The sequence below is a fragment of the Bison bison genome, unplaced genomic scaffold, assembly GCF_000754665.1.
Source record: "Bison bison bison isolate TAMUID 2011002044 unplaced genomic scaffold, Bison_UMD1.0 scf7180017864487, whole genome shotgun sequence".
In the NCBI taxonomy this organism is placed as follows: Eukaryota; Metazoa; Chordata; class Mammalia; order Artiodactyla; family Bovidae; genus Bison; species Bison bison.
The window spans coordinates 659,083-669,375 of NW_011495047.1; the positions used below are offsets into that span (position 1 = coordinate 659,083).

The 10,293-nt window shown below is 42.4% G+C and overlaps 1 protein-coding gene across 1 annotated transcript in view; it reads left to right on the plus strand.

Moving 5' to 3' along the window:
* The window catches only part of PKHD1 (polycystic kidney and hepatic disease 1 (autosomal recessive)), a 443,812-nt gene that overhangs the window by 68,936 nt on the left and 364,583 nt on the right, over nucleotides 1-10,293 (plus strand). The window contains exons 33-34 of the mRNA XM_010863025.1: nucleotides 1-1,215; nucleotides 3,900-4,043. The exon at nucleotides 1-1,215 is cut by the window's left edge and continues 10 nt beyond it. Of these exons, the coding sequence (XP_010861327.1) occupies nucleotides 1-1,215; nucleotides 3,900-4,043 (1,359 nt within the window). The remainder of the gene's footprint in view (nucleotides 1,216-3,899; nucleotides 4,044-10,293) is intronic.

Sequence of the window (10,293 nt, forward strand, 5' to 3'; positions counted from 1 at the left end):
CATCTCCTGGGAGCAACTTGAGCCCGGCTGGGTGCGCTTTTCCTCTTGACACTTTGGAGGCCGGCCTGTATCCTCTCCAAGTACACCAGAGGCAGATGGGGTTTGCTGACATGTCTGCGGTGCCCCAGCAGTGTGTGGTGATGCCTCAGATAACCTCCATTTTCCCAACACGCGGGTCCACTTGCGGAGGGACTGTTCTCACAGTGAGGGGCTTGGCTCTCCACTCCAGCAGGGGGTCAGTGGAGGTTGACCTCTCAGGTCCCTTTACTTGTGTGATTTTGAGTTTGGGGGACCAGACAATCCTCTGCCGGATTACCCCCGTGGGTGACCCCTTGCCTGGTACTTCCTTCGCCCTGAATGTCACTATCCTGGTGAATGGACTTCCCAGCACGTGTCAGGGGAATTGTACTCTTTTCTTGTGTGAAGAGACAACTCCTATCGTGGATGATTGGACCACAAACATCAGTGGGTCTCTGACCACAGTGCTGGTTAGGGGTCAGAGGTTAGGTATCACGGCTGATGAGCCAGTGGTGTTTGTGGATGATCGTCTTGCTTGCACTGTGGCTTTCCATAATGCAAGCCACGTGGCGTGCTGGATAAGTGACTTGTCCCCTGGACCTCACTACCTATCTGTTTTTCATGCAAGATATGGGTATGCCTGTTCTGGTAACTTGTCCAGACACTTCCATGTTTGGCCTCAAGTGTTTCATTATTTCCCCAAGAATTTCAGCCTCCATGGTGGAAGCCTCTTGACCTTGGAGGGCACAGCCCTGAAGGGACTGAACTCCACATTAGTCTACATTGGCCAGCAGGCCTGCCTGACCGTGAGCCTCGGCTCTGAGCTCATCCAATGTGCTGTTCCTGCAGGGAATGGCTCTGCTGCCCTGGTCATAGAGGTAGATGGACTTTCCTATCAGATGGGTGTCATTGGTTACAGCAGTGCCTTCACTCCTGAATTGCTCTCTGTTTCTCAGACTGAAGATGTCTTAACCTTTTCGGTAGCCCGGATCTCAGGAGCTGCAAATGTAGGCATTTTTATTGGGATGTCCCCTTGTGTGGGTGTCTCTGGCAACCATACCCTTCTCCACTGTGTGGTCCCATCCCTTCCGACCGGGGAGTACCAAGTCAGAGGTTACGACCGCATGAGAGGGTGGGCCTCGTCCATCCTGGTGTTCACTTCCAGAGTGACCATCACAGCAGTGACTGAGAATTTTGGTAAGTCGGACAGATGAGGCAGAGAGCTTTCTTTATGTAAGTGAATTAATAGCTCCTCTCACCACTCTACAAGGTAGGAAATCAGCATCAGTTTGAACAACAGAAGAAGAGAGAAGCCGGTTGGCCTCTTACAGTCCCAGCTTCCTCCTAAAACTTTGTCATGCTCCAATTATGAGGCATTTTTTTTTGTTGTTGGGGAGATTGTGCATATTCTCTAAGTGTTTGATTGTCTTTTAATTTGATGCATTAACCCACTTTAATTTGTGTTTTAAATTAAATAATACCATTTGTAAGAGCTCATAATTTGATCATTTAAGTAGAGCATAAATGCCTTCATCTATTTTTAGACCTATTTGCCAATTTGAATTGTTTTAAACGTATTAAATATGATTAATTTTTATCATTTTGTACTATTTCACACATGAATTCATACTCCATAAATAACAGGCCAATTGTGCAGTACAGCTGCATTGGTTGAACTTTCTCTCCTTTGAGATATACTGCAGTGTGCTTTGCCTTTTCTTACAGGGAAGGTTTGGGTTTCTGTTCCCTTAATGTCTTCCTGCATTTAAGATGGGGCTTCCTAGGTGGCGCTAGTGGCGAAGACCCCACCTGCCAATGCAGGAGACATAAAAGATGTGGGTTCCATCCCTGGGTGGGGAAGATCCCCTGGAGGAGGCATGGCAACCCACTCCAGTATTTTTGTCTGGAGAACCCTATGGACAGAGGAGCCTGGTGGGTTACAGTCCATGGGGTTTTAAAGAGTCAGACACAACTGAAGTGACTTAGCACATAAACACACTTCAGTTCAGTTCAGTTCAGTTGCTCAGTCGTGTCTGACTCTTTTTGACCCCATGAATTGCAGCACGCCAGGCCTCCCTGTCCATCACCAACTCCTGGAGCTCACCCAAACTCACGTCCATCGAGTTGGTGATGCCATCCAGCCATCTCATCCTCTGTCGTCCCCTTCTCCTCCTGCCCCCAATCCTTCCCAGCATCAGAGTCTTTTCCAATGAGTCAACTCTTTGCATGAGGTGGCCAAATACTGGAGTTTCAGCTTTAGCATAATTCCTTCCAAAGAACACACTTAAGATAGTTCAAATGTGATTGTAACGCAGAAAGTTTAGAAGTCATGGAGTAGGGTCTTAGACGGAAGAAGTACCAATCCATTTTTTGGAACAAATGTGTCTGTCCTCAGCTGGGTGAGATACTATAGGGATTGGGGCTTGTTTCTAAGTCTGTTACTATGTTAGCTGGGTAACTTTTTTAAGCCTCAGCATTCTTATTTGATAAAAGGTTGGGGCTGGTTTTTCCTCCCTAGTTCCCCTTTCAACTCTCTAAGAATCCATGATTTTTAGGCAAGAGGGCAGGGGTAAGAATGTACCCAGGCAAAAACTTGGTCAGATGGCTGTGTAAGTACCACCCAGACTTGACATGAAGGTGGGAGAAGCTGGAATCTCAGCATGGCCTAGAGATTTCAACCAGCATTTTCCTTTATTGGTTCTCATACTGAAGCAAAACATATTGTCTTGACTTTACCCATTGGATAGGCATACTTCCTACATGGCCGGTAGAAGTGTAAACCAGGGCAACATTATTTTGGAGAGAAATATGGCCATATCTTTCCAAACTAAAAATTTCCTTTTCTGTTGACCTAGTAATTCCACGTCTAAGAGTTTGCATCATTTTTGTTCATATAAGTGTATAGTCCATTGCAGCACTTTTAATTGCAGCAAAAGGGGAGAAATTATGGAACTATTCCTGATAGCTCAGTTGGTAAAGAATCTGCCTGCAATGCAGGAGACCCAGGTTCGATTCCTGGGTTGTGAAGATCCCCTGGAGAAGGGATAGGCCACCCACTTCAGTATTCTTGGGCTTCCCTGGGGGCTCAGCTAGTAAAGAATCCTCCTGCAATGTGGGAGGCCTAGGTTCAATCTCTGGGTTGGGAAGATCCCCTGGAGAAGGGGAAGGCTACTCACTCCAGTATTCTGGACTGGAGAATTCCATGGACTGTATAGTCCATCGGGTCACAAAGAGTCAGACAGGACTGAGTGACTTTCACTTTTACTTTCAGCAATCAACAGGAAAATTGCTCAGTAAATTAGGGCATAATCATATAATGGAATTCTAAGTGTCTATTAAAATGAAGAGCTGGATCTCTCTCTCTCTCTCTCTATATATATATATAGAGAGAGAGAGAGACTTGGAAAGATGTTTATGCTGCATTTCTAATTAAAAAAAACAAGTCGTAGAATGCTATGTATAGAATGATCAGTTTGTAGTAAAATAGTCTATATGCTTTAGAAAATCCTAAAGGCTTCACAAGAAACTAGATATGTCTTTTTCTGGGGAGTGAGATGAGTAGGTAAGGGAAGTTTTACTTTCATTTTGTACTCTCCTGTATAAAAAGTTTATAAACTATAAACAAGCATTATTTTCATACATAAGAATCATATGACACTTTTCATAGGTTGTTGAGTATGACTGGGGTTTGACAGAACGGGCTTCAGAGCTCAGATCTTAGTGAGAGGAAACTGAAAAAATCAGGGATCTCAGGCCAATTGTGTGGACTCCATTAGGCATGGAAAGAAGGGTGGGCAGCAAGAAAGCATAGGTTTGAATTTTGAGAAAAAAAAAAAAAGATTTGCCTCTGTGATGGTAAACTCCTCATTTTGTCTTTAAAGGCCGCCTAGGCGGGAGGCTCGTGCACGTGTTTGGAGCAGGATTTTCTCCCGGGAACATCTCAGCTGCCGTGTGTGGTGCTCCCTGCCAAGTCTTGGCTAATGCGACGGTGTCTGCCTTCAGCTGCTTGGTTCTGCCCCTCGACGGTCAGTAAAATCACCAGATTTGTTTTATAAAGAGTAGGTGTGAAATTAGCATACTTTGGTTAACTACATCTTTTTGGTAATTCATGCTCTCAGTTCAGTTCAGTTCAGTCGCTCAGTTGGGTCCAACTCTTTGCAACCCCATGAATCACAGCACGCCAGGCCTCCCTGTCCATCACCAATATTGACTCAATTTTTCTGTTTGTTCCTATGGAAAAAGTTTTCTCTGATCCCCATGTAAAGTGATAGTTAGCACTGAGGACCGCCTATTAAGATGACTCATAATAGCTTTTTTTGTCGTATTAATAACAGCAAAAAATTTATCACATATTTTTGACAGCAGTTCTGTGATGACGGGGAAAGTGATTCTGAGTTGTGAATACTAGTTTCAATGGCAGCATAGCATCAGGGAGAAAATAGTCTCTTGGTCTCCTGAGGTGGGGCTGCTGGAAATGTCTGCCTACTGGAAGTACTAGCGAAGGGATTACATCATCCGGCTGGAAATATCTTGCACATTAGTGTGCTCAGGTCCTGAATCTTATTATAGGCAAAAGGGTCAATGTTGACATTATCCTTTTATTCTGTAAAGTCCAGGTAATTATCTGAGCCGTAACTCAGTAAAATAACCATGATCTCTCATTACTTTAAACTTTGTTGTAGTTTGTTGCTCTCTAGTCGCTAAGTCATGTCCAGTTCTTTGCGACCCTGTGGACTGTAGCCCGCCAGGCTCCTCTGTCTGTGGGATATTCCAGGAAAGAATACTAGGATGGGCTGCTGTTTCCTTCTTCCGGTGATCTTCCCGGGATTGAACCTGCATTTCCTGCATTGGCAGGCAGATTCTTTACCCCTGAACCACCTGGGAAGCCCTTTAAGTTTTGTAAAATATGGCATGGGAAGCTATGTCTTTGTGGGGTGAGGGGGTTAGAATGCAAAGTGCAAGGCTTGATTTTCCCATGAAGCTCACAACGCATACTAACTGCCCACTGAGCTTCAGAAAAAGAATGTTTCAGGGATGAAATTGCCATTAATCACTACAGGGTCAGCTAAACCACCTGATTATCTTATTTGCATAGTCATACATCTTGTACCTGTGCACTTAAAAACCATTTACCCTCATGTTTTCTGTGTAATGCTTTAAGTTACATTTCTAATTTATGTGTTTGCAACTTGACTGTGGGTAAAAGACTTATAGTGATAAAAGCATCGCTTCATCTGAACTTGGACAAAAATTCCATGATGTATAATACTATTGTGATGGCAGTTTACACTGGATCGTCTTAGACCAGAAGGAGGAAGGAGAGGAGGGGGAAAAGTTGGGGGAGGAGAAATAACCCTTGTTTAAAATACCAGAATATGAGGGTCTTATTATCATCATGTGTATAAGCAGAACATTATAGAAGAGAGTATTATTCTACTTAAGACTCTGCAGTAGGATATTTAGGATATGGTAGAAAATTTAAGTTAATATATCTGTTTCTCTGCTCTCACTCCTATGCAAAGAACTGTCCTGGCTTAGGGGACATGCAAAATCAATGTTTGATGAAAGAATAAATAAGGGAATTGGGAAATGGTGGAAACATAAACTGTTAGTTGCTCAGACGTGTTCCACTCATTGTGACCCCTGGACTGTAGCCTGCTAGTCTCCTCTGTCTATGGTATTCACCAGACAAGAATACTGGAGTGGATAGCCACTCCCTCCTCCAGGGGATCTTCCCGAACCAGGGATCAAACCTGGGTCTCCTACATTGCTGGAGCATTCTTTACCCTCCCAGTCGCCAGGGAAACATAGAATCAACCATTCCTAGGTCCTAATATTTAATAAATGCTGCTACAGTTTTTTTTTTTTCTGGGAGAAGGTGTGGCTTTCACATATACACTGTTTAAATCAGTCAACCCCTTGCTATTGTTTCAAGACAACCAGAAGTACAAACTTAAAAACCATGAAGTCAGGGTTAGAGAATTTGTGTTTTATTGGGAGTTTCATAACTCATAGGAGAAGAATAAAATAATTACATTTAATGAGATTTGGTTAAATTTATAAAAAGACTTCAAAATTTCTTGATATTTTGAGGAAAACGAGTGAGAAGCTGTGACTCTTATGCTTACCACTAGGTGTCAGCAAACACTCGTTGATTGTGCAAGGGCTGCTCATTTATTCCAGAGAAATGGATAATTTGACTTTTCCTTTTTCATTAAAAAATAAGTCTTTTAAAAGATGTCTAAAGATGGGGAGGAACTTATGAAATCCTACTCCACTGGTTTCTTACGGAAGATCCAAGATGGAAGTTGGAGATTCTATGAATCTCTGAAATTGAATAAAATATTTTATGACTATGATTATGTATTTTTCCCCCAAGAAGTAGGTCTATAATGGACATCAAACTGTCAGAGGGATGTATCTCAGAAATTCTTAAAAACTACTAATAATTACCCTTCCTTAAGAAAGGACTGTACAGAATCAAGTTAGTTAAGAATCTGTTATACTTTAAAAGATTTTTTAGTGGGCACTTTCACAGCAGTAACCCCCTCAAGTGGTTCCACAGTTACTCTTTCCAGAGAAATCTGCCCTTTTACCTAATGCTCCCCACTCTATTTTTTTCACCTTAATCAGTTGGAAAGCCCTTGGGAAAGCTGAATAATTTCAGTTCTTTTAACATAATGCTTCTCAACGATTTTATTATTGAGGATTATATTATTATGGAAGGATTATTGAAAAAAATTATTATTACTGGAGCAGCAACAGTAGCAGCACCTGGGAGTCTGTTAGAAACGCACAACCTTGGGGACTGCTGTATCAGTAAACATTTTGGCATTTCTCTTCTGAGACTCTGTAGAAATATGGAATCACTATGCTGTATCCTTGAAACTAATATAGTACTGTAAGTCAACTATACCTCAATAATTTTTTTTTTTAAAGATGAAGCTTTTAAAAAAGTCCTTTTGCTGCTTTGGGGTCTTTCGTCTTTACTTTGGGGCTTCTCCAGTGGCTCAGCAGTAAAGAATCTGCCCGGGATGCAGGAGATGGCAAGAGACCTGTGTTCGATCCCTGGATCGGGAAGATCCCCTGGCAGAGGGCATGGCAACCCACTCCAGAATTCTTGACTGGAGAATCTCATGGTCAGAGGAGGCTGGCGGGTTACAGTCCATAGGGGTGCAAAGAGTTGGACACGACTGAAGAGACAGCACACACGCACACATCTTCACTTTTCCCTCAAATTATACTTCTAATGAAAGAAGACTTTTACTTTTTCATATGATAGGTTGTTATAGCACCTTGTCAGTTTAACACTCTGTTTAAAATCAGCAAGATATTTGATCTTTTGGTTTCCTGCATTTATATCTTGACTTATACAATATGACTTCTTCATGGAAACTGATTTTTTCTGTGAGGTGCGAAAACCTAAAGTGATTAAGGTTGCACAGCTATTTCGTGGCAGAACCTTGAGTAAAATTGAGTAAAATTCCTGGATTCCGATCCCCAGCTCTGGGCATTTATCATAATCCACCTTGTCAATTTGCATCCACCTAATCACCCGTAATGAGTTCATTACTTTATAGGTGTTAAGCCTGTTTTTATTTGCCCTAGGGCTTACTAACTGGAAAGTTCTCATATTTCCTCTGTCCATGTGAGAGTCTTACTTTCCAGACGTTTTAACTGCTCTAATTCTTTGGAAACACAGTCACAGAATCTACAATGTGTCAGGTGCTTCAGAATGTACCAGCAAAAATAGTAACTATTTTTGTGTGAATGAGTAACAGCAAACCCTCTTGTGTACTTGCCTCATCCCTTGCTGCATGCAGTCATGTGATATGGGCAGGTGTCTTAGCTTCAAACTCAGTCCTTGATAACACATGTTCTGTACCTGCGTGAACAGGCTAGCTCCTGAGGTAGAAGACTAGAGAAAATTTGCTTTTTTTTTTCTATTTGATTAAGGTTTTCAGGCAGAGGTGCTCCCAAACCATCTCACGTAGAGATGTGTTCGTGCTTAGTTGCTTGGTCATGTCCAGCTCTTTGCAATCCGGTGGGCTCTAGCCTGCCAGGCTCCTCTGTCCATAGGATTCTCCAGGCAAGAACACTGGAGTGGGTTGTCATTTCCTACTCCAAAGAAAGTAGGAAATGGCAGACTTGTTCATCCTCCTGTTAAAGGTTATTGCCAGTCTGCCTTGGTGATGCTTTTTACATTGGGTCTTGTGACCTGGGAAGAAATGGTCTCAGGGTCAGAGAGCTTCAAATCATTGCTTTTCTTCTTTATGAAATGTTAATCGAACTCTCTGTATGAAAATCAAGAACTTCAGTTAATCAAGAGATCCCATAAAGATAATGAGAAGTCTAGCCACAAACCTGGCGAAGGTGTTAATAAGCATGTAACTTCTTTAGGATTAGCACTCACAATATAAAATGGCACAAATCAATAAGGAAAAGATAAGCATTCCAGTAGAAGAAAGGGGCGAGTGACCTACACGGGAAGTTCATAGAAGAGAGAATAGGAGTTATTACTAAATATACAAAAAGCTGTTCAACCTAAAAAATAATGATGAAAATGCAAATTAAGGTCACAATGAAATACTTTTGTATACTCACTGGACTGACCAAAATTAAGTCTGATAATCTCAAGTGCTGGCAATTATGTGCATTACTGGGAACCCATAAAGATAGGAAAGTAAAATGGCACAAACAATTTTCTTAGAGACATATCCTCTAGGGAAAATGCATCACATATTTGTAGTGGCAAAAGCTGGGAAATTCCCCAAAGTCCATTGGTGACAGAGTAGGCAAATATATTGTAGTACTTTCACTCAAAGCAGTGTTGAAGAGCAATGAAAACAATGGAACAGCAGTTATGTGTGATAATATGGCTAAATCTTGGAAACATAATGTGGAGTGAAGAAAGCAGGTCTAAGAATATTATGCCATGTATAACTTTCTAAAGTTCAAAAGGAGGTAAAAGGCAGCCACCTTCTGTCTAGTGGCTGTTTCCGAGAATGAGGAGGAGAGTGGTAGACTTGGCCAGGAGCGCGTCGATTGGCGAGCATCGTGCCGGTGTTAGACTTTATGTTGGCTGATCCTGTGGTACATTCACATGAGTTTTTTTTTACTTGGATGATTTATATTTTACAAAAACATGATTTATATCCTTCTGTATATATTATGTATATCTAATACATTTAAAAAATTAATGTATTTTATTAGAGGATAATTACAATATTGTGGTGTTTTTTTTCATACACGGACATGTGTTATTTATTTTTGGGGGTATAGTTGCTTTGGGCTTCCCTGGTAGCTCAGCTGGTTAAAAAATCTGCCTGTAACGCAGGAGACTCCACTTCAATTCCTGGGTTGGGAAGATTCCCTGGAGAAGAGAGAGGCTACCCACTCCAGTATTCACGGGCTTCCCTGGTGGCTCAGATGGTAAAGAATCCACCTGCAATGTGGGAGACCTGGGTTTGATCCTGGGTAGGGAAGATCCCCTGGAGGAGGGCATGGCAACCCACTCCAGTATTCTTGCGTGGGGAATCCACATGGATAGAGGAGCCCGGTGGGCTACAGTCCATGGGGTCACAAATCAGACACAACTGAGCGACAAAGCACAGCACAGCACGTACTTGCTTTACCACGCTGTGTGAGTTTCTGCTGTATAATAACATAGATCGGCTAGGCGTGTTAAGTCGCTTTAGTCATGTCTGACTTTTTGCAACTCTCTGGACGTAGCCCACCAGGCTCCTCTATCCGTGGGATTTTCCAGGCAAGAATGCTGGAGTGGGTTGCCGTTTCCTACTCCAGGGGATCTTCTTTACCCAGGGATCGAACCCAAGTCTCTTATGTCTCCTGCATTGGCAGGTAGGTTCTTTACCGCTAGTGCCACCTGGGAATCAGCTATATGTGTATATATATCCCTTCCCTCTTGAACCTCCGTCCCACTGCGCCTCCTTCCCATCCCATCTATCTAGGTAATCACAGAGCACAGAACTGAGCTCCCTGTGTTATACAACAGGTTCCCACTAGCTGTCTGTTTTACACATGGTAGTGTATATATGGCAATCCTAATTGCTCAGTTCAACCCACCCTCCCCTCCCCTACCCTGATGTCCACATGTCCATTATGTCCATTTTCTACATCTGTGTCTCTATTCCTGCCCTGCTAATAGGTTCACCTGTATCATTTTTCAAGATTCCACTGATGCATTAATGTATGATGTTAGTTTTTCTGATTTTTAAGAAGAGTAAACGAGGAAGTTTATTTTCCTGTTGGTCA